At 36.7% G+C, this 23617-nt stretch overlaps 2 protein-coding genes across 3 annotated transcripts in view; one reads left to right on the top strand and one right to left on the bottom strand.

Moving 5' to 3' along the window:
* The window catches only part of LOC136847682 (uncharacterized), a 61055-nt gene extending 45637 nt beyond the window's left edge, over window positions 1–15418 (top strand). The window contains exons 3-4 of the mRNA XM_067119481.1: window positions 9571–9660; window positions 15100–15418. Coding sequence (XP_066975582.1) covers window positions 9571–9660; window positions 15100–15281 — 272 coding nt within the window. The 3' untranslated portion in view covers window positions 15282–15418. The remainder of the gene's footprint in view (window positions 1–9570; window positions 9661–15099) is intronic.
* Larp7 (La related protein 7) overlaps window positions 1–19022 on the bottom strand; it is a 140571-nt gene extending 121549 nt beyond the window's left edge. For both annotated transcript variants that reach the window (XM_067119478.1, XM_067119479.1), the window contains exon 1: window positions 18909–19022. The gene's annotated coding sequence lies outside the window, so the exon portion shown is untranslated. The remainder of the gene's footprint in view (window positions 1–18908) is intronic.
* Between the last annotated feature and the right edge of the window lie 4595 nt (window positions 19023–23617).

The raw sequence follows: 23617 nt of genomic DNA on the forward strand, positions 1-23617 counted from the left end.
CGCACAGCATTTGGAAAATCTATACGTAAGCATTCATGCACACGGGAAACCTTAGGAGCAACACGGTACATTTAGACCAAGAATATTTTCATTAAAATGATAAAAATCAATTTAGTTATTCTGTAATAAACGGAAACAGTGTTATAAAGGGATAAGTCAATTTCGATAAATTTCTCAAATTTTAAATTCGATTTTTTTTTTATTTTGATCTTTACGGAATGTGCTCCCGATATTTTATCTTTCCACTCTATTGTGTTGATTTTGTGGTCCCTCATCTCTTAAAATAAGGTTACTGGCCTCAATTTTCCCTCTTAAATTAGTGGGGGCCGCGCATAGAGGCTGCTTTAACATAAGCACTGCCACCAAATTCACCTTTACAGGCAAACTTGGAGCACAGAGTCTATTTTGAGCGAGCAAACAGTTCCCTTTGCTGACGTTCAGCGGGTAAAAATTCGCTGCACATGTTTGCGCTCTTCACAGCTTCCCTATCAAGTTGAAGCTTCATTACAAAGTCAAGTATTTAACCATGCCTGTAAATTCGCTCACGGCACGATGACTAACAGAAAAATAATTGACTCGGATATTCAGACGTAACAGTTTGAGAACTGATATAACGGGAGGCGCTTAGTCACCGGCGATCCTGGAAGACCCCTCTCACAATTATTTGCCAACCGACTCCAAAGAACCTCGTTTACAAGGGAAATTTCCCAATAGATCTTTGTCAACCTCACTTACCATCGTTCGCAAACTGATTCTGCAGAAATTCCCCATCGTCTGCCTATCAACCCTTGAAAACCATGCCTACCATTGTTCGTTACTCATTCTAGAAAATGTCACCATTTTAAAACGAATTAGAATACACACACGATGCGGTTTTAATCAGCAAAAGATCACAAAAATTCACAAAGCTTGCTCAATAAAAATGATAATTCACAAAGCTTGCTCAATAAAAATGATCATATATTTAGAGAGAAAAACAGAAAAAAGGGGATGGAATAACGCTAGATGGGGAAAGGATTACTCTATAACACGAAATTATCAACGCAACAGTATCAGGTCCTGCAGAATAAAAAAAAAAAATTGTAATAGACACTATGAGACAATATCCCAGAAATTTTGAAATCAATGATGCAGATTAGATGGGCAACTTATGTATGAATATTCAAATGCCAGGATTCTAAAGGCCCAGTGACATTTTGATAGAGACAAGAGACAAGACTCCTGGGAAAATCTAAACAATCAATCCCTCTTTTAACTTCAAAGCAATGGAGAAAAAATGGAAGACTTGCACGAAAAAAAAACAGACCTTTAACAGACACATGGGCAAAAACTCTCGTACATCAGATGAACAAAATGGAAAATTTGACTTAAAGACAGAGACGCGTACAGCATTCATTAAAAAAAAGGCACACAATAACACCGTATCCGACTACAAGCCTCGCAACAGCGATAAAATCGTTTAGAAATAGATCTCCAAGAAAAGGTTATGTTTACATGCTAAAATTACCAATAATTGCATTAAATAGATTCAAACCAATACTGAATCACATTTTCAATAGGATTCTGGCCAATTCCCTTCAAAGACGGGCCTTTGACACTATCCCCAGAACGCTGATACTATCCCTAGAAGCAAGCAAAGGTCCTTTACACCTGGAGGATGATTACCAACATCACAAACACCAAGATAGAAAGGAAAGAAGCTCAGAAACAACTCTATCTAACAAACAATTGCCTGAATATTTAAAAAAAAAAAAAAAAAGGCACAACAGAGCAGTGTGATTTGCCGAAACATCTCAAAAGCCTTTAATCGCCTAAAATGAAGGTATCCCATAAAAAAAAAGACTCTCCAATATACCACACAAAACGGTCAAAAAAAAATTTTTTTAACTACATTCAAGACAAAGAAATATTAAAAATAAAGACGGAACTTTTGTCGACAGTATCCAGATACAAGAAACGTACCACAAGAGGGAATACTATCCCGTACCCTCTTTTAAAGTAACTACGGTAATACTGAATACCAGCAAACTCCAAATTACATCATCAGTATAGCTTAAGCATATGGCATCACTCAACTTCATCGCTCACAATTAACTGTAGCATTAAGCTCAACTGGAAAACCTGTTAGAATAAATAATAAAGAAATTCCTTTCAAAACGAAATAGTGATTCCCAGGCTTTCCTTAGTGAGCACAAGTATATTACATCACATCAGACGACTAAGCTAAAATAGAAAAAAAAACCAAGACAATTTCAGGAAATAAACTTCAAACCCACAGCGCACTTACACGTCTTGTGAGGCCCTTATTTAAATACCTTAGTGCAAAAGCAAACGAAGTACCACAAGATACTGCAAGTATCCCAAACTATGAATCTAATGCAAATTGAAAAGAACGGCCAAGATCTAAGATGGAGTCATTTGAAAACATCCAAGGAATGAAGAGCGAATGATTAACTAGCAAAATACATCAACGAGAAGCAAAAATCTATCAGAAGTTTAATGAAATTCACCAAGAAAATGATGATGGTCCTGACTATCCAAGGTGCAGAGTGGCCCCAGTCAAACATCAGAACCACAGCCGAAACACTGTTAGAATACTGTGAAAGAATAAATCAAATACAAATTAGTAAAAACAAAAACAATGCTAGTATGATGATCAGAGGAAATTCTGCGGGGTTTCATAAGTAGCAGAAGTAAATCAGAAGAAAAGTATGTTTGCAGACAAAATATAGAAATATGTATTAAAATAGATTAAAAAAGCAGTAACTCTACAAACGGAATTAGTGATATTATGAGAAGGAGAATTTACTCATGCAGCCGGAAAGGGAAGTATTAAAAAAGGTACACTATCGAGTGATAAAAGTGAAATGCGACTGGGTCTGCCCTAATCTTTTTACTTCGCTTCATTTTCGAGAGACTAAATATCCTTCATCCTCATACTCCCTACCCACTTCCTATAGTATACCCAGCCCCACCATAAATGACAGTCATACCACATTAACCTTTATCTTCCTTACATCACAGATCAAGGCGTCGTTGCTATGGGTGAGTCTGCTTAGGGAACCTGTATTACAATACTCCAGCACACTTATAAAAGTTCGCTTTCATATACAGCACTCGCTAGCATTTCCCACAACGCCTGTTCGACTTCCATTCTGTACAGGCCACTGGGTGACTAATCGATTCTAAACATACACTAGTGTGTCTGTAATATCTGTCATCAATGGTGATTTTTATATTTTCATTTCATCATTCGTGATTAAGCAAAAAAAAAAAAAAATCACGATACTCGCTTGTCTACACGTTACTAGGTCAGACAAGGCAGTGACTTGAGTCACGTCATCTAGAAATTACTCTCAAATCCTGATTTGATCTATAATTATTTTCATTCATTCATGACTTTATTTTTCGCTTTTTGGTCTTAAGTGACTTACTTCAGATATTTATTTCTGCGCTTTGTTCTTGAGTGACTATTACAGTACTTCATGAATCTGTTTTTGCGCTTTGTTCTTGAGTGACAGAACGTTTGCAATAAAGTTTCTCTGGTCAAGAAATCACTAGTAAGACTCTCTTTTCCAGGCTGAAAACAGTCATATTAGCTATACTTTAGAACGTTGCCAAGTCTTGCTAATTAAAAGCGCTGAAGTTTCATTGCAATCATAATGATACTAAGAAAGCCTTCTCTGCAGCCATGATTATTTTAATTTATTATGACTGCCTGCAGTGTTAAAAAAATGCAAGAAATCCAGACATAAGCAAGACATATGTTCTGGGAAACTGCGATGTCCAAAATGCGGTCAAGCCCACTTTTTTACACACTAATGATCAATGCCTTATAGGTAACAGCACATGCGCTTAATATGAAAACTGTTGATGGGCAGACTGCGAGAGATCGGAGGCGTGAGAATGAGCCAGCCAAACATGTTTAGTCTTGAATGAGAGAATTTATCGTGAAATTTAGTCTAAATAACCAACACTGGGCCACTTCCAGCCATTGAGCGCCTACGACCAAATGAAAAAAGGAAGCTGCGGTAGTTGGAGAGCAAGACAGAGACCCAGAAAATAAATGAGCTGAAGTACAAGTATATAAAGGAGAAAATCCGCAGTTGCCCAAGAAGTAATAGTTAAGGGTTGGACAGCAAGCTTGAAGAAAGGGAACGGGGACGGAGGTAAGTAAAGTGTTAAAAAGTGGGTGCAGCTCGTAGAGCGTCAGTAACAATGAGTGGCGATCTCCCTGCCAAGCGTGTGACCTCGGGCGGCCATATTGAAAGTCCCGGTCCAGCAGATCAGCACTAGTGTGGAAGAAAAACACTAAGTCAGCATTTTGCTTTTTTCCCCTCTCGTTTAATTTTTATGCGACTGTTATCTTTTACAGGAAAAGTTAATCATTACTGTTCAATATATTTCGAAATATTATTGTTCTGAGGTCTGTTGTCGCTGTATACATTTCAAATATTAGAAAGAGTCTTGTAAATAAATCAACAAGACAAAAAGCTAGCACAGTCATTTCTTTCTATTCTAAGGCTTTGGAACAATACACAGAGAGAATTGTTAAAGGAGGACTACCATAAGAAAGCAGTTTTCACTAATTTGGAGGAATAGACGAAACAATAAAAATAGCTGCCATGATCAAGATTCTTTTCCTTGTTATTACCATTCTTATAGATTATTTTTTCCTTAGCATGATGATTCGATAAATTTTACCATACAGAAATTATTTTCATTCATTCGAAATTAGTTACAATTAAATTACGGTTTAAGTGATATAACGTCTTACCATATGAATAGTTTGAGGGCATAAGCCTAAAGTAAGCTACAAAACTAGTTTCTTGCCATTACAAACCTACGAGACATATGGTTCGATGAAAACGTACATTAAGCCAAGATTTGTTACACACAAAAAAAAAAATAATTTTCACTTCGAATACAGTAATAGAAGTGGTTGTCTACGGTTTGGTCAAGTCGTCCTGAAATCCTCTCACAGTAACATGTTTAAAGGACGAGACACTGACACAACCATTAATCTGTAGACCTACTTACTATTAAGCAAGATCGTTTTTGCTCTATAATTATGTGGCATATATAGGATTAATGAGTTGCAATTTCAAAACTGGAGCCACCATTGCATTTATGTGCCACCATAATATGCTGAAAATATATGACATGTTGACAGAAAAAGCGTATCTACAACTAACAAGATATTAATCTGACTAGCACAAGATTATGGGTAAATAAATTCCAATATACTTAGTTTACCTGTGAAATGTTATAACATTTTCTCTTGAAGAATTTTTGCGTCCATTTTGGCAATTACAAGCTGCGCATTGTACAATGCCATTAATGAGATAAAGAACAAAAGAAAAAAAACCGCAATCGCACATGGGCCCCGTCCAATTTGTGCAGTTTCCGGGCTTTTCAAGATGGCCGCAAGGCTATGCAAAATTAATATAAGCTTTGTCCTGATTTGTCTTAGTGAATTTCAGAAATTTAGCAAGTATTAAATGAGTAACGTAAATAAAGAGAGGTTATTACTAAGGGTTCTGAGCGTCCCCTCGGCCCCTAGCTGCCGAGAGGACGCTCGGAACCCTTAGTAATAACTTCGCTTTATTTACGTTACTCATTTAATACTTCATAAATTTCTGAAATTCACTAAGACAAATCAGGACAAAGCTTACATTAATTATTCCTACTGAAAAGAACAGAGAGGAAAAAATCAAAATGCAAGGAAAGAATGATGGACGTGTACAAACCGAGGAACCGAACAAAAGTGATATACAGTAGTACTTTACGTTTAGGCTCGACAGATACCGTTGTAGGGTTTGTAGGGTCGCAGGCGGGGCCACGGCCCCCCACCCCCCCAACACGTTCAGCTCACCCAGGACCCGCTTAGGTATGTCCTCTATCCTCCAACAAACACAGTTGGTTGTACTCTGATCTCTGTTTTGTCCGCCTCGTGTCAGGCACTACATTTCCTCTACGCATGCCCTCGCTACACCGTCTTTGAAGGTATCTGAAGCGGTTCATGCAGTAACCTTCTGCACAGCGGGTTCATCCATGATTCAGCAATTAAAGTGCGAATGATGCAATAACTGTTTTGCATTTTCTCAGGGGCCAATTTCCGTTGGTGGAAGTGCCTTAATATTGAGATATATATATATATATATATATATATATATATATATATATATATATATATATATATATATATATATATATATATATATATGCAATGTCCGTGATAAAATTTAGGACACGAAGAATAACATTATAGAGTCGTATAACAGCCACCACAGAAACCTCAAAGGTCGGCAGACCATGACTAGCCTCTTATTCTAAGTAAATTGACAATTACTGAACACAAAGTTACTTCGATATAGCCAGTTCCTGTCAGCATAAATCATTATTCGGGCTAACAATGAATCCTCGGGTTTTTCTACTGCCACATAACCATGCTCAGGTCAGCCACCACTATATAGTAACAGGCTTCATTTAGATGTCACATAATTACACCTACGCTGCATGCTTCGTCTCACGTTGCCCTTTGTTTTTCTTTTGATTCTGGCAGTAAAGAAAAATACCAGTGCGGGACCATAAATGAACTGCGCAATGTATTCTTATATTTCACGCGTGGCTCATCAAGAAATGATGGGGTATTAAATAGGCAAGACTCATGAGCAGCACAAAACAAGAATGAAGAGAGCGAAGCTTTTCACTTTGTTTCCACTCTTTCAAATAACGTGATCACGGAAACTTGCCGCAGTATTCACGCTTCTGAGATACTTGGCCGCAAACCAGTTGAACCGAGGTCATTTCGGCCATAATTTTATACGGGACGTATCTTCCCACGCCTTAATTTGATGGCTCATTCTTTCATGGGTAAAACTACCATGGCCAAAGTTTCTGTGCCAATACTGATAGTGCTGCCGAAGCCACTATGAAAGAATGTTAGCATGTCCGAAACAATTATGGAAAACCTGACAAGAAAACCGCGATCTGAACGTTAACAAAAACTCCAAACAAGTGACTCATCATCCTTGCGTTCTGGCTTTGAGCCAGGAATCGGCAATGCATGCTAAAGTGGCACGCAGAAAAAAAAAAAGAGGAAGAAACAAAAATGTAGGTTAGCACGCAATGTGCAGTGCAATCTCCTGATGTAAAATGTCGGCCATTGCTACGGAAACGCCACAAGTTTTCTTTTTTCTCTTTACTGTTCTTTCATATGAAGTAACAAAAAAAAAAAAAAAAAGATAAGCAGGTTGTCATGAACACGGCAGTATGTGTGAATGCTATTTTCTAAAACATTTTTCTTTGAATAATAGCGTTCGATAACTATTTCTGTCCCAAGTCCTGTCACGCATTGGTTCATAATTATTACAGTAATAATTCAAAAGTACGTGAAACGACTCCGGATTTCCTAAAATAACGCCTATCATCTCGATTATCCTGATTTGCACAGAAATTGCCATTTCCATGTGAAAGAGTTTTAACTACTGCCTAATGCAGAACTAAATTGGATTGAGACTTTCTATAGATTAGTTGGCCCTTTCGCGTACGGCCCACACACACACACACACACACACACACATATGGCAGATCAACTGTGGCGAGTAGCAGCCAGGATGGAAGATATAGGTCTAACAACCTCATCCCAAAATGCTTCCTGAAAACAAGTAGGTTAATTAACACATTCCAAGGTCATCCTCAGAAAAGAAAGTTTATTGGTGAAAAAATATATATAATATGTACTATATGTACACTGCCTAACTGACAGTTCCTCCATCGCAGATATGAACAATTCAAAACAGTTTATATCCGGCACGAGTACAGAATATTTTTAAGTAGCACTTGGTATAATTCACTCAACTGAAAATGGAATCATTAGAAACATGATTATTTGTTTGAAACTACTGTAGAACGTATAAACTAAGGACAAGGAATGAAAACAAATTTATGAAAGTAGCCCGTTACTGGGAAAATTATGCTAGAAAGAAACTTTGGGGATGTATGTCGACTGGCAGGCCCACGAGCTAAGCCTTGGAACCCAAAACCTAGGTAAAGAGTTGATGAAATGACAACTTTCTATGTTAATCTTAGTCAATTTCAGCTTTTCATAGGAACGTTCCTTGATTCAATAAAGAGGCCTACTGTAAATGATGATATACTGAAACACAATGCTGACATCTTGACATCTTTATGTAATATAGAGACCAAGTGTAAATGAAGACATACCTGTTACAAATATGGCACAGCATAACCTCATTCTTATTCGGGTATCTCGTTTTACATTATTTCAGTTTCTCGTATCTCAGGCTTCTCAGTCAGTCAGACAGCTGGTGCGTAACTTCAAATAACGGTCAAGTTGAAGCCAAGACCTAACCAATTCTGCATCCGAAGCTCAAGCGTGTGAGGTCGTTTTGAGGTGTTTACAAGCTGAGTTTCATCAGTAACACATTAAACACAAATTGACTGCTTCCTTTCGCCTTTAAAGTTACTTTCATGACCGACATAATCGCGGAAATCATAGTTTGCAGCATTTAACCACTTCACTGAAGTGAGAAAGAATACCCAGCAAGGAAGCCTTTTAAACTGCCGAGCCAACATAGGTGCCATAACGCAAATTTCCCTCTCGGCCGGATATCACATATAATCACGCGCATCATCACAAACGGCCAAACGATCTTGTTCAAAAGTATGCGAATATACACTGACTGGTCGGTTCTCTATAACAGACTGAACAATGTCACAACAATGTCGAAGCTGGTCGAAAGAGCGAGACAACAGAACGGACTACTGTTTATGGCGGGGTGGAACAGAAACCTGTAAGACTGGAATACAGAGCCAAGGAACTTTAACAGTGAACCTCGAAATATTCAGAAAAATAAGACCTATTCTTCAAAGTGCTCTCAATAGCATTTTTTTTTTTACAGAGGAAACAGGTTAAACAATAGTGACACAGAAGTTGAACAAATACATTGTCACATCCTAAAAGTTTACATTTTTCTAAATCACACTCGTTATAATGATAACGAGGCAAAAGACCATGGGATAAGGTAAAATTCTAAAACATAATTTGTCAAATTTGTTAAAAATGTTACAAGGGTCTGGCGCCATCATTCACAACTGTATACCCGTTATAGTTTAAAAACAAGAATGTTTTCACATAACCTGGTATCCTTTGTCTTAGAGGTAACTAATATTCTTTATTCTAATAAAGCGTATTCAAATAACTCATATTTCTTATCCAAGTACCTGGCATTCTCTCTTCAAGCCATTCATGTTCATTGTTCAAGGGGTATTCTTTACAAGTAATTTGTGTTGAATATTTACATTGCTCGTCTACGTTCTAATACTGTTAATCCTTATCCAAATAACTGATATGCTTTAGATCAGTCTTTATTTCACTGATTGGCATTTCTTATTCAAATACCAGCTTTTTTTTAATTGAAATTATACTTTTAATATAAATAACTACTCATTTTCCTTTTACCATTAAGTGCTCTTGGCAATTCAGTGTCAGGTAGCTTAAAATCCCCTTCAATACCTAATAAAGCAATTCTTTTTTTTTCACAGGCGATGCCAGGATATGCTACAACTGCACGGGAGACTGTGTCACAGACGCTGAATGCAAGGGCTCCTGCATGACAATCACGGCTGAATTAGGTGGGTTCCCCCTAATGCTTGTCATCGTTTTCTCTTTCTTTTATAAAGGAAGGCGAGCCAGACAATACATATGGATTTCCCAAAGAGGCCCAACCTCCCTCCCCGCGCCTTTTTTTTTTTTTTTTAAATGATTACGAACGGGGAATATGGAATCGGCTTATTCCGTGCATCCAGATGCTGGATCCACCAAGACCATTACTTATATTTATTTCTTTCAAGATATCTGACTGAGGACTGCTAAGAGTTCTTGAAGCTATACAGTTTCAATTATAGGTTTTATTTTTAACATGCCTCTTCAGTAGCCTACTAAGTTCATAAAAACATATTAACACACACACACACACTGATGTAGACTATGCATAACGTATGTACCTGGCAGAATACATGAACTTACATAGCCACAGCCTCTTTCTTACAATCCTAATGACTACTTTTACTCAAAAGTAAAGTCCATTGTATTGTTTTATAAAGAAAATAAACCACCTTTTTGTACAAGACTTAACTACATTTATTTAACCAAATACTTTTTCCTGTTATATAACTAAATCTTAATTTCTTCCCACGGATCTAAAACTCAGCCTTCTTTCTTTAACAAGTTAAAGCCCAAATGTTTTTATAAACATAAAGCAAAACCATATCATTTTACAATAACAGGACCTCGCTTTTCTTTCCCCCACAGCATCAAAACTCACCTGTTTTACAGACCAAAAGCCTAATGTCTTTAGAACTCTGCAGCCCGACTAATTCTTTTTATTTAAGAAAAAAACAAAAGCATATTTTCCTGGCTGGTTAAAGAAAACGGCCAAATTCTTTTCTTTGCAAACCTTAGGCCGAAATTTTTTTCTACATACATAATGCTCAGCGCATTCTCTAAACAGCGCCCCTCTAACCCAACACCTGAAACGGGACGATGACCACTATAAATCCCGTGGTCCTGTCGCGGAACGGGGAAAAAAAGATAAAAACCTGAGCAGAATGCCACGCCTGGACGAGGACACTGAATACGTTGCCAGGCCTCAGGTGGGTCGAGAGCATCCAGTAGTGGCGGATGTTTTTATAGCCTTAGGCCATGATACCAGCCCTAGGGCCTTCTCCCCTACTTACTATGATTGCAGCTTCCTGGAAGTATTATCTACTCGCTCACTTTGGTAGTTCTTGGACCATATGGTAACCCATTGCTACTAATTGGATTTGGTGGCCTTACGGTGATTGCCAGGGTTTTCGGACAAACTTCAAGTCTGTTCACACATTTTGGCTCTCAGGCCTCGTTGTGACCTATTGCCACTTATAGGATCCATCTATACAACGGCGGTTACATAACATGTCTGGGGCAAACCCCTTCCTTTTAATCCGAAATTTAGACCAGGATGTGCATAAACTTTCATGGTAGACATTCCTTATGTCAATGGACCAGGGATAATATCGATTGATGCTGTCCTTACAAATTTGGTAGTGGTTGGATTGGACATCAAGCCTTGCAGTCGCGATTACCATGTCTTCTGTAGATGCAGAATTTAATTAATTTACATGTTCCTCAACTTGTTCTGCCTTTATTTGTCGATTAGTGGATTCATTCCTGTTATCCGGACGTGGAACTAGCTCTTAAAAATCTACAATATCTTTTCTTTTTTTTATTCTCCCGTCACATTTTGACGATAATAACAAGGATACCCATATAAAAATGGGAACAAGTTGGGAAGAAGAAGAGCCAGGATACCCATTTAGATCGTTATCACATGCCCAAGAATGGTAAGGAGGGAAACCCGGATGAAATGAGGATTTTTGGCCACTGGTAATATTACTTTAGCGTTATTTTTTCTACCACAGTTTAGAAAAAATGAAATGAAACAAAATGGCTCGTTCTAAAATGAATAGTGTTTTCAGAGTTATTGCGTGACTTTTAAAACTAATTAAAAGAAAAACCTACTACAAATCAACAGATAGGTAATATTCCTTCACCGAATCGACCTAATCTTTTCGCGTCTACTTAGAATGAACCTTGTAGTATTAATGGTTTCAAAGTTATCCCGAGAAACTCGGAAATTGATAGATTTTATGTAAACTAACGTCATTCTAAATATTTTCAATCGTTTTAACCCAGTGTTCTAATTGCATCGTAGTTTTAATAACAATCAAGGGTAAATTCTAAAAAATTCCAAATAAAAAAATGAAAATGCATAAAATTCACAGGAAAATAAACAATTACATGGTCTTTTGAGTTCCAATATCGGCTGCCCTCGATATGAAAAAAAATGAAGGCTTTTTTCACTGATTCCCCGGTTTTGATGAAACTGGTCTATACATAGAATTTGTTTTCGTGTGTTTTTATGGGGACCCTACTCACAAAATGACTTATACTGAATTAGATTAAACTAGGTCAAAATTTCTCTCTCTCTCATATACAGCATATATATATATATATATATATATATATATATATATATATATATATATATATATATATATATATATATATATATATATATATATATATATATTTGGCTAATAAACAGAATGCCACGCTTGCTGTTCTCTGCATTTTTGCTTAATACATGCATACATACATCATACACATGTATATATAGTGTGCAGATATTTATATATATGTTATATGTATTATATAATATACATACATATATCTGCACATGATATACTATATACATGTATATGATGTCAGTATGCATGTATTAAGCAAAAATGCAGATAACAGCCAGTGTGGCATTCTGTTTATTAGCCAAATTTACGAGACATTGTTTCTCATCATCAAGGCCGTAAAACGATACAAAGTATAAAAATTAATAGACTCACTTTAACATTTACAAAATTCAAAATCACTGAAATATTTAACTTAGAAAATAAAAACCAAAATTTAAACATCTAACGCCCAACTGCGTGACAGCCCATTTTTCAGAGGGAGGACTTCGATTTAGGCTATATACAAAGGAGAAAAAGAGTCCTGACTGTTTAATGAGGGACCAAGCTACTTATTGGTTAATGATTCCAGAATATCGAGTATCAATGGATGTTTGGCTGCATCATGACGGTTAATCAGGATTTTGACCACGGCAATAACTTTCAACTGCACACAATAGACTTTAAACGTGGTATTCGTACCCTGCTAATAAAGTCAACCTTCAATGAGGTCAAGATCATACTTATGAAGTCAAAAGCCAAATAAGAATTTGACCTTGGCCAGCTTGTGAACTATACAAGGCAGTCTCTCAAATTTGGCAGCCACAAATAACTAGTGATACCACTTGGAAGAAGTCAAATCAAACTATGAGGCTAAATGTCAAATAAGAGTTCAACCGTGGCCACAACTCTTGAACTTGACGAGATCGAGACTTCATATTTGGCATGGATAATCCACTCATAACGCTAATGTGCTAATAGAAGTTGATGCGAAGCTCATATCCAGAGGCCAAAGGTCAGAAAGGAATTTAATCTTAGCCACAAATTTTGAACAACAGAAGAGGCTTCACAACTGGCACGCGTCTTTTGGGGAGAAGGTCCTGTGGGGATTCCTTGTTCAGCAATGCCTGAGGTCTGTGATATCTGAACGGTCCTAGTTTGCGTCGTTTCTTTTATACTCCTGTATTTTTGACACTGCAGTTTTGTTTACATTCTTGATGGTGTCAATAGGTTTGGATGGTCCGGAGGTCCACAGTAGGCTCATTCCCATTAATACCTTACAGTTCTTACGCAACTCCTTTGAGAAAGGACCCATGCCTGCATAAGGATGTTCTAATTCAAACTAACTACCGCCTTGATTCCTCCTTATCTAATATTTTCTACTCACAGAGATACTCCCTTTGACTATGGTCGGTTGCTTAGGTGGTTCTATGTGTATGCATCTTACTTTATTTTGTTTATTTATTATAATCTATCTTGTATCTTAGTTTGGTCTACCTGCCTGCTTCCGGTAATACTCAACATCCACGCTAAATCATTGCTCGAAGATTTTACTTGTGGGTGATAGAGAGGTGTGTTCTCCAACATGGTAAAAGAATCATCTTCAACTTTACGTGTTCAGGAAATAACTCTTCTTCCAGTTGTGAAATGAGCGCGTTATGCAACATGCATGCTTATGTTGGCAAACAAATGTTACGTTTGTCAGTTCAAAAGCATAACTACGCAACGAATGAGCTTATGCTAAGCTACCAATACTATTTCTAAATAAAAGCATATGGGCTTCTGCCACCATAAAATATTACTTCTTACATAGACACAATACGTCACTCTTGCTTTTACGCTAAGGTTTTTGATGTTATAAACACATTCATTTTATCTTTATTTTCCCGGTTTTTACATACGGGTATTTTACTCTGCAGACGCTTGCTTTGCTAGTTAGAGGCTTTGCGGACATTCAATATATACATATGCCAATAGTAATGAAAATAATAATACAACTCAATCCCTCGATGTTGGTTGGTCTTTGACTTGAGAGACTAGAAGCCCTGGTAGTTTACTTTTGAGAGTATGTAGTAAATAATGAAGTAAGATTTTATAATTTTTTCCTTCGTTAGCTTAATATCAAAGCAAAAGTGTACTTATGAAAAATACTATAAAGATGTTTATACATTAATAAAACATGAAGTGCAGTAAAAAGGGGAGTACATTGAGGTAGAACTATCTGTCATGGTTGCGGCCAGTAAGACTTCATTTAAGTGTGAAAAACAAGACAGTCTTCCTTCTCTATTTCATCAGGTATACTGTACACTGAACTCATTTATGTTCTTAAATTATAGACTTCCTTTCAAAGTAGATACGACAATATCTCCATGTGATTTTAGTCGGTTTCGCCAATAATGTGTAATCAAGTATTAGAAAGGGGATTAATTTTCTCTTCATTTTTATTATCACAATTTAAAAGAGCAACTATCACTGAAGAATCAGTGATCACCTGTTGTATAATTTAAAAATAGTTCTAAAAGTTGAACAGGTAGTAGCGGCATAGGAAACACGTCAAATTTTGGTTTTCCCCTCCTGAATAAACTTATATCTCTCTGATGTTTCCTACTTCCTAAAGGTCTAGAATAGAACAGGATAGAATATAGAATTTAGGCCACAGGCCAAACGCTGGGACCTACGAGTTCATTCAACGCTGAACGGGAAACTGACAGTATGAGGGTTTGAAAGGTGTAACAGGAGGAAAACCTCTCAGTTCCACCAAGGAAAAATTGTTAGAGAGGGTGGAAAGTCAAATGGTACAGTAAAAGGAATGATAGAGGTTGCAGCTATAGGGCCGAAGGGACGCTTGCAAAGACCCTTTAGTAAATGCCTACAGTGCACCACTCGAGGTGCCTAAACCTGTAGCAAAATATCACGGATATTTCACACTGAAGCTTTATGTCAACCATTAGTTATTTGTAACATTATGGTCTATTTCGTTTTCATTCATCGCTGATTCTTATGCTTATCCTTTCTCCCCTTCTGCAGGAGATGAAGTGGAAGTCAGGACCTGCGTGGAGGACGTGGAGGAAGCCCGCTGCATATCCGACGTGAAGAAAGGCAAAAGATACAAGATATGTTACTGCAACACTGAACGCTGTAACGGCTCCTCCTACGTAACGGCTACCCTGACCGTCTTCGTGTTGGCTCTTCTCGTCTGTTACAACTGAAGAACATTAAGCATCCTTCAAAACTTCTCGTTTTATCCACAGCTGTCATTCCTCCCTCATCCTCATCTCTTCCTTCCTTCCTTCCTTTCTTCCCGTGCATCTCTGCATGCAACAAAATATCTATGCAACAACCAAGAATTCCAGTTGACTTTGACAGCCTAGGCATACAGTATTCTGCAATTGACTATCCGCCTAGGTCTATTCCACCTATTTCACTGAATAAAAAGATGTACGACAGGGAAGTGCGCATCTTTAATCTTTCTTAATTGTGATCACTGGAAATAAAGAGGGAAATTTCTTGTATGGTAAAAAAAAGTTATCTTAAATAATAACTGCCATTTTAGTCCAATAATCTAAAAACAAATATATGCAGTGATAATATCAAACAATACTCACCAATCAACGGCTATCTTCTACAAACGCTACTTAACTAGTTCGTATGATGCTCCACTCATCACCAATGTCAATCATGTATAACGAGTGCTGCGAGTAATTGGTAAACCTAATACTGTACAACTTGATCCCGCATAACTTGTTCAGTGTTCTGGCACGAGAAGATCCACCACAAACAACCTTGTCGGATGTCCCGTAAGAAATATACGTCCTTCCAGAGAATGAAATCATTGCATCTACACCCCCTTTTTTTTTTTTTTTTTTTTTTTTTTTAATCTGGCAGAAATGAACTCAGGAGTAGTCGGCCGTTTGATGCTTGCTGGTTGAATGTATTATGTCCAAATACATCGTTAAATTACATATAATTACTTTGATCCAAATTTAAGTTTATTTAAAAACCCGAATTTCTCCTTCACATATGTTATGTCTATTTATAATCCTGTTGACTTGTAGAGACCATGAAAAAAAAATGTGTTCTTAAGTTCAGCAGTAAAATACGATCGCCGAAGTCGTCTTCAAATGGGTTTTCGGATACACACTATTCCATGCAGAACGCCCAAGCTACGTCAGGGCACAGTGCCCAAGGATAGGGATACATCCTGTTGAAATGTCTCTTTGACTTACTTTTAGAAGGGCCTCAACCCACGGAAATAATGTGTGCAACTCTCCTGCACTTTTACTCATATATACATTATGAGCATTATATATATATATATATATATATATATATATATATATATATATATATATATATATATATATATATATATATATATATATATATATATATATATATATATATATTATATATATATATATATATATATATATATATATAAATAAATTTTACCTAATTTAACAGTAAACAAAATGCAACGTTTTATCAACTCCGTAGCATTATTAACAAACAAAATTCACTCAAATAAGAAATTTGGGTCATTAAGCAAGGTTTCATTCGGATCACCAAGTAATATTATAAAATATAACGACGCTATTCGCACATGGATGCAGTCAGTATATCATCAAGCTGCCAACTACTTGTTAGTACATTATCGCCAGATTAAAACGAAAATAACAGAACACGGCGATTTCAGTCCATAGCCTTCCCACCCCACAAGTAGTACTAACCTTGATGGACACGTAAGTTGATGTAACTTCGAAAGAACATCTTTCGGGCAACAGTTGCCATCGAAATTAATGCTTTCTTGAGACACTGTACTTCTGACTTCTGATTTACTCTCCTCTCCTTCCAGGGAACAATGTTCCAAAAACCAGCCGCCCATTCTCTGGGCGCAGTAACGGCTCGACCAACGCGACCACTTGATCACCACATTCCCAGAGGGAGGAAAAATTTCGGCCTCTGTTCCTCAAAGGGAAGTATTTCGTGCCTTGGGGTGAACTTCTTGTCCCTCGTCTGATAAAACTTGTACAACTTAATTGGCAATTATTTCCAATGGAGATTTCACCAGGCAAATCCTCTGACAGGATCTGAAAATCAGCCTGTATTATATATATATATATATATATATATATATATATATATATATATATATATATATATATATATATATATTATATATATATATATATTATATATATATATATAAATATAAATTAATATATATTATATACTACAAATATAAATTAATATACTATACCTACGAATACCTTACACCCAAAGAGCTCAACTTGTCAAGTGCTTCTACCATGCTTTTGGTTTATAAACAACGATGAACCGTCGAATTTATCCACTCAGATATCTAAAGATATACGGTGATATCGACTTTGCTGTACATTTTCTTCTCAAATTCAGGTTCCTTACTTGGAAAATCAACATCAGCCAATCTCCACCACGACAGCTGAGTTCAGTTGCAAAGTTTGTAACACAGCAGGGTCGATATCAATTTATGCTCTTGATTTCAGAGTGCTCAAAGTCAACCGCTCATCGTTATTTCTACTGTAAACCGTAGCCTAGGTTTGAATCGTTGCTAGGGCAGGAGCACTTACAACTATAATTCCCTTAGGGTGTTAAGTTATACCCAAGATATAGTAAAATCGACATTAAACGATATTCGTGGCTAAATACTAGGAATAGAAAAAAGTTGAGTGTGCTGGTGACAAAATTTATATATACATATATATATACATATGTATTATACATATATATATATATATAATTATACATATATATACATAATATATAAATATAATATATAATATATATATATAATATATATTAAACATATATATACATACAGTATATAATATATATACGTATAATACATATATATATATATATATATATATATATGCTGTATATATGTAATCATATATATTTATATTTATAATATATATATATATATTATATATATATATATATATATATATATATATATATATATATATTATATATATTTATACAGTCAAACTGAGGACTGCAACCGAACTATCTGGTAACGTAAACAAATTAATCATTATCCCTAGAGAAAACGCCATGGGATCAGTTTAACATTGGGCCTCCAGCGTTGCAGTTATATATCCTAACCTCACTTCACCTGCCGCATCCTTCCTGGCCGAGAGGGGCGGGGCTGCACCTTTCCCTTGACCTTATTACCCTTGCATGGTGATATTTCCTAACCCTCCCTGATATAACTCGACCTAGAGTGACTATTTTAATATCCTTCCCCACCCGCTAACTTTAGAAATTAAAACGGCCTAAAGGGAAAGATGTTAAATTGATCCCAACCATGAACACATTTTTTTTGTAAAAACACACACGATAATATAAATGGGCCAAACTGACGACACGCGACTAAGTTGGCTTCAGCTTGCCGCACTGGGACGTTTATCAAATTTCGGCGTCCATCTGTCTGTACAGTAGCCATTGTGCGTCACGCTGCTGAATGCTTCTTGTGAAGGCAGAACGATAAGAACGTCATACACACTTTTTGCATAGGTATATTTTTCAACGGTCCCTCTAACTATCAACCTTGACCCTTGTTTCACCTACGTCCCCTCATCCCGGAAGCCCACACCGGCAAGAAAAGGAAACCTAAAGAACACTATAGGCTTATGGCCCATTAGCCTACATGGGTACTTTCAAGTAATGGCGAGACGAGAGGGCTTCAACTTTTAGCAAACCAAGACATGATAGCACTGTTCCCCACTCCCCATCGTAGAACCTTGACAATCCACGAGAATTTCTCAAAACCTTATTTTGTTACATTCCCTTACCTTATAGGGTGTATAACAGGAGAGACTACAATCTTCGCAAGGTTTGTTGTTTAATGTGCGCACGGACTGAAAGGTTAGACGAATGCTGATGTTCCTCATTCACCCGCCAAAGACATCAGGAGGCGTTCGTTAAGAAAGGTTTCCTTTTCAATGCCTAGGAAAACCCACAAACATCCAGTCAAGTCACGTCCCTTATTTTTGAAGTGTAACTCATAATCATTTTAAGAATGATTATGCATAGTGGGATATAATCTGTCCGTTTGTTTGTGAGATACTTTCACTTAATGCAAAATTATCTTGAATGAACGCCTCCTTCCCTTAGGGTACGAGCATCATGTATTTCAGAAATCTGCGCCTGACTTTTTTATCTTACGTCTTGTATGAAATTTCATATCTTTGGTAGTGTGTAATTTTAGGCGATTTGTAGGAATGCATGAACTATTGTTGTTTCGTCGTCGATATTTTAAAGAAAAAGTTATGGAAAAGTGAATTTTTATAATCGCTGGAATAAAAGAAATCCCGCTTATCATCATTACCAGTCTGTGGACTACAAAATCCTGAAGCTGAAAGAATGAATAGTTAGAATTATGCTAGAGTCCTTCCGCCCATTGTATAAATGAGTTCATTTGATTATCCATTTGTTCATTTACCTTACAGAGGATATCATTCAGTCTATTTTTTCCTGTTAGATTATGAGTCAGCGCCAGAGACATTTTTTACTTACTTCTCTACGTTCCTTTTTTCCGTTCTTGTCGGTTCGCCACTAGTAACGGAACCAGGACTAGGTTCAGACTGACGAGCGAAGGAAATGTGAGAGATTCTTTCTTTTGTATTGACCCTGATTTGTGAAAGGACTTGTTGTTGAAGAGTGCTTCATGCTCTTCACCTCTCTCTCTCTCTCTCTCTCTCTCTCTCTCTCTCTCTCTCTCTCTCTCTCTCTCTCGCACATAATACCTATCCTGAAATCTACTGTCTGTTAGTACTGCAGACTAATTCGCTTATAAGCCTTGATGGAAAGAGTTGGCTACGATTTCCTCTCGTCAGTTTTTGCTCGTTTTTTCAATTTCGTGTTCTTTAGAAATTATCTATGTCCTGCCATTTATTCAGATGGTTATGAAAATTCATTGTGGTTTACTACCTGTTATTATCATTATTATTATTATCATTATGGTTATTATTCAATGTTGTGAACTTGTGTATGTTTGTGAATGTAATGTAGCATATGAGTCTAATCAAGTATTCACTGTCACAATGATAAGAATATCCCACGAAGGATATCGTCTATCTATCTATCTATCTATTTATCTCTCTATTTCTCTCTCTCTCTCTCTCTCTCTCTCTCTCTCTCTCTCTCTCGCTCTCTCTATCTCTACCTTCAGTCAGACCATTAGTTTAGAGAACACCCCAAGTGGTACTTATCAGATCTAGGGTTTTTTATAATTACATTGTTAGATTTCTAGTAAACGAAGCATGCTTTGGTGAGTGGTAGCGACACACGCGAGAGTCGACACAATTGTAAAGCTTCACTAATTAGCAGATACATGACACCAACTTCGAGGTAGTTATTCGATTTCGGAGACCTGTGCTATAGGCAATCATTACCATTCGATTATCTCTGATTTTCATAGAACTTGGCAGGAAGCTATCCGGTTAGCTGGTGATTTTTTACCTAAATATTTTTTATCCTGAACTATTTTCCAGGGCCATCAGTCAGTTTAAAGGTCAAATAAAGTTTTCCTTTACACCTCATGAACTAGAGTAGTGAGAGGCTTCTTGTCTTTAGAATTTGACACTAGCGTCCAAAGCATTTTAACCTTGAACTATTTTCTAAGGAACAGATCACGTTAAAACTACATTTGCTTTTGTGTTTTTTTTAAACTTTAAAGGTAGGTACTCTGAGGGTTGGTGAATATTTTTCCAGCTACTTTTAACCTTGGGATATTTTAAGAGGCCGTAGTTCAATTTAGAGGCCAACGTTTTATTTCATTTTCCTCTGATTCTGATGGAACAATAAGTTGTAGGCTGCAATGATTACATGCAAGTGCAATTGCTTTTTGTAATAGCGATGTCAAGTGGTAATATCTGTTTGTCAAAGCAGGTACAGTTAAAATCTATACAAAATTGTTCTATATAGTCTAGATTAAGCTAGCCATATGCCAGGGCGGGCTCTTCCTCCTGGGAAGCCCATGAAAAATTGCTGCCTTCTTTGACTTTTTTTATAGCTCGTTACCTTAGATTCTCGTTTGATTATGTTACGTTAATAGTTGGTCTTCTTACTGCCAGTATTCCTCAGAGCCTGTCACTCTATATGTTCGACTGGTTACTTTTATGTCAGCTGCTTCACAAGAAAATAACTTGCTGGTTTTAATGCCGGCATATCTGGAAGCATGTTACTTCAAATTCTAGGCTGATTATTTTATTACTTTAGCTTCTTTTGAATTATTCATCCTGCAGAGAGAAATCATACTATGAGTAGATCAAACTATATTGCTATATATCATCCCTCCATTTCTTATTTTCTAAGTACAAAAGCTATGGTAATTTCTTCCATCGTTAGCATTTTTTTTTTTTTCATCGTGAAGATGGGATGTTGCTTTATCACCTAGGCCTACGCCCAAGGCACGAAACTCAAACTCAACTTCCACGCAACCTGGGATATTTTCGGGTAAAGAAATTTCGAATATTTCTTTTCAGTGTAAGAGACCGCGAAGGACTTTTCGCAGGTCCGTAAAATGAGCTCTAATTCCGTTCATGTGGATTCTTTTCCTGCACGAAATATGAGCATAGTCTTGTTAAATTTAGGTCAAGTTTGATTCCATGTGCAGATGATATACCTAGATCCCGTTCATGTGCATTTTGTGAGTTTCAGTTCCTTTTATTTCACTTAAGATGGGGTTTAATTCCCTTTTTGAGTAGGTAACTTGAGCCTGGCTGCCTCTCGCTGTTCTTGACAAGAGTTTCATCACGTCGTCATGGTGACAAAGCCATTTGCGCTCCTTTGGCTCTCTCTCCCTCAAAAAAAAAAAAAAAAGTCGCTCTTTCGTGCCGTAAACCTGACAGACCTCCAAAACACTCCGTTCAAACTCACGACCATCAAAATAGCAGAATTTGCTGAACCGCCAAAAAAAAAAAAAAAAAATGTAATCCAGATCAACACGGGTTCGTAATTATTGATTTACCTTCCACTGAAAGTTGTTCTAAATAAAAAAAAGAAATAGGTTGAATTCTGTGGTTTTCCGTTCTCCGCTTCTCTTGTTATTGAAAAGCGTCATTGAACTCACTCCATCTATCCATACATATATATATATATATATATATATATATATATATTATATATATATATATATATATATATATATATATATATATATATATAATATTTAATTTTACCTTACAAGCAGTTTTATTAGCTTTTATTTTCATGTCTGATGAAGAGTCAATATATAAATATGGAAATATTACCACACACTAATATACTCGATTGCATCATTATCATATCTGCATCATTGACTCTAATTTCTTGTCTTTCTTCTTCTTCTTAAAAAATGAATCTCATAACTCGGTAAATCCGATGAGACGAAACCTTATTTAATTCTACTTGAATTCAAATTCTTGCAGAAAACTCATTATGTATCTATGGGTTTTTACCAACTTAATCTTGTGACTTAGCGAAGAGTTATGTATTATATATTCAACAGGTCCTTATCTATGTGTATACAGTATATAGTTATGCATTGTTGTCCACATTGTCCTATAGGAGTTAAGTGATAAACTAAGTTTTAAAGAAAACAACCACGTTCCATCATTTTCCGTGAGTTCAGTCTTACCAATAGAAAGCTTCATGTCCAGCCAAGTTTTGTGCTTTTGATAACAGTTTTAGTGATTTAGCATAACGGACAATAAATAAAAAAACGACCTTCATTATGCATGCAACCGTCTTTCCTTTACCTTTCCTCTTCCAGTCCTTCCCATCTTTTCCCTCCATGCTCTTCCCAACATACTCTTCCTCCCAATCTCCCACGAACGTGGCTTCCATTTCCCGCCCTTTCCTTACCTCTCCCCTTCATATCTCCTTCCTCCCTTCCGTCTCCCCTCCCTCCTACAAACGTGGCTAACATTATGTCAGATCTATGAGGTGCTTGCTCGCTTGCGTTCTATTTTGAAATCCACCTAAATGTATCGTTCGTACAGATAGGTTGTTCATTTCATAGTTATGGCAGACAGCCCCTCGACACTTATGATAAACCCCGTGTTGGCTGATGTCTGGATATAAAAAAGATATAACTAGGACCATTTAATAGGGTTAGCCTTATATTTTAAGTACAGAAAAAGAAAAATGTTAGTCCAAGTAGTTTTCAAGAAGACAGACGAAGAGTTAGAGGAAAATCTAACAAATGGAAAATACTGAAGTAAAAGTATTGGTTTGCCGTAGACTTTTCACTGAAGTATGTTTTATGTATCTTAGGTGAATTGACAGTTATGCTATAAATGTGGTCCACGTGGCGTGAACCATTTATTTTTCTATGGGGAGCTTTGATTAACCCTTGAAGTGATGCTCTAATGTAAGAGATGTCCCACCAAAAAGGCCTACGATATTTTGAACTACCGCTTCGTTTGAAATTTTTTGGTTGTCATCGTACATCAACGTGATGCATCGTATCAGTATCAACATGAATGTTGAGCGTAGGTGTCGGGGCTGTAGCGTTGTA

Source organism: Macrobrachium rosenbergii, chromosome 17 (genome assembly GCF_040412425.1).
Source record: "Macrobrachium rosenbergii isolate ZJJX-2024 chromosome 17, ASM4041242v1, whole genome shotgun sequence".
Classification (NCBI taxonomy): domain Eukaryota; kingdom Metazoa; phylum Arthropoda; class Malacostraca; order Decapoda; family Palaemonidae; genus Macrobrachium; species Macrobrachium rosenbergii.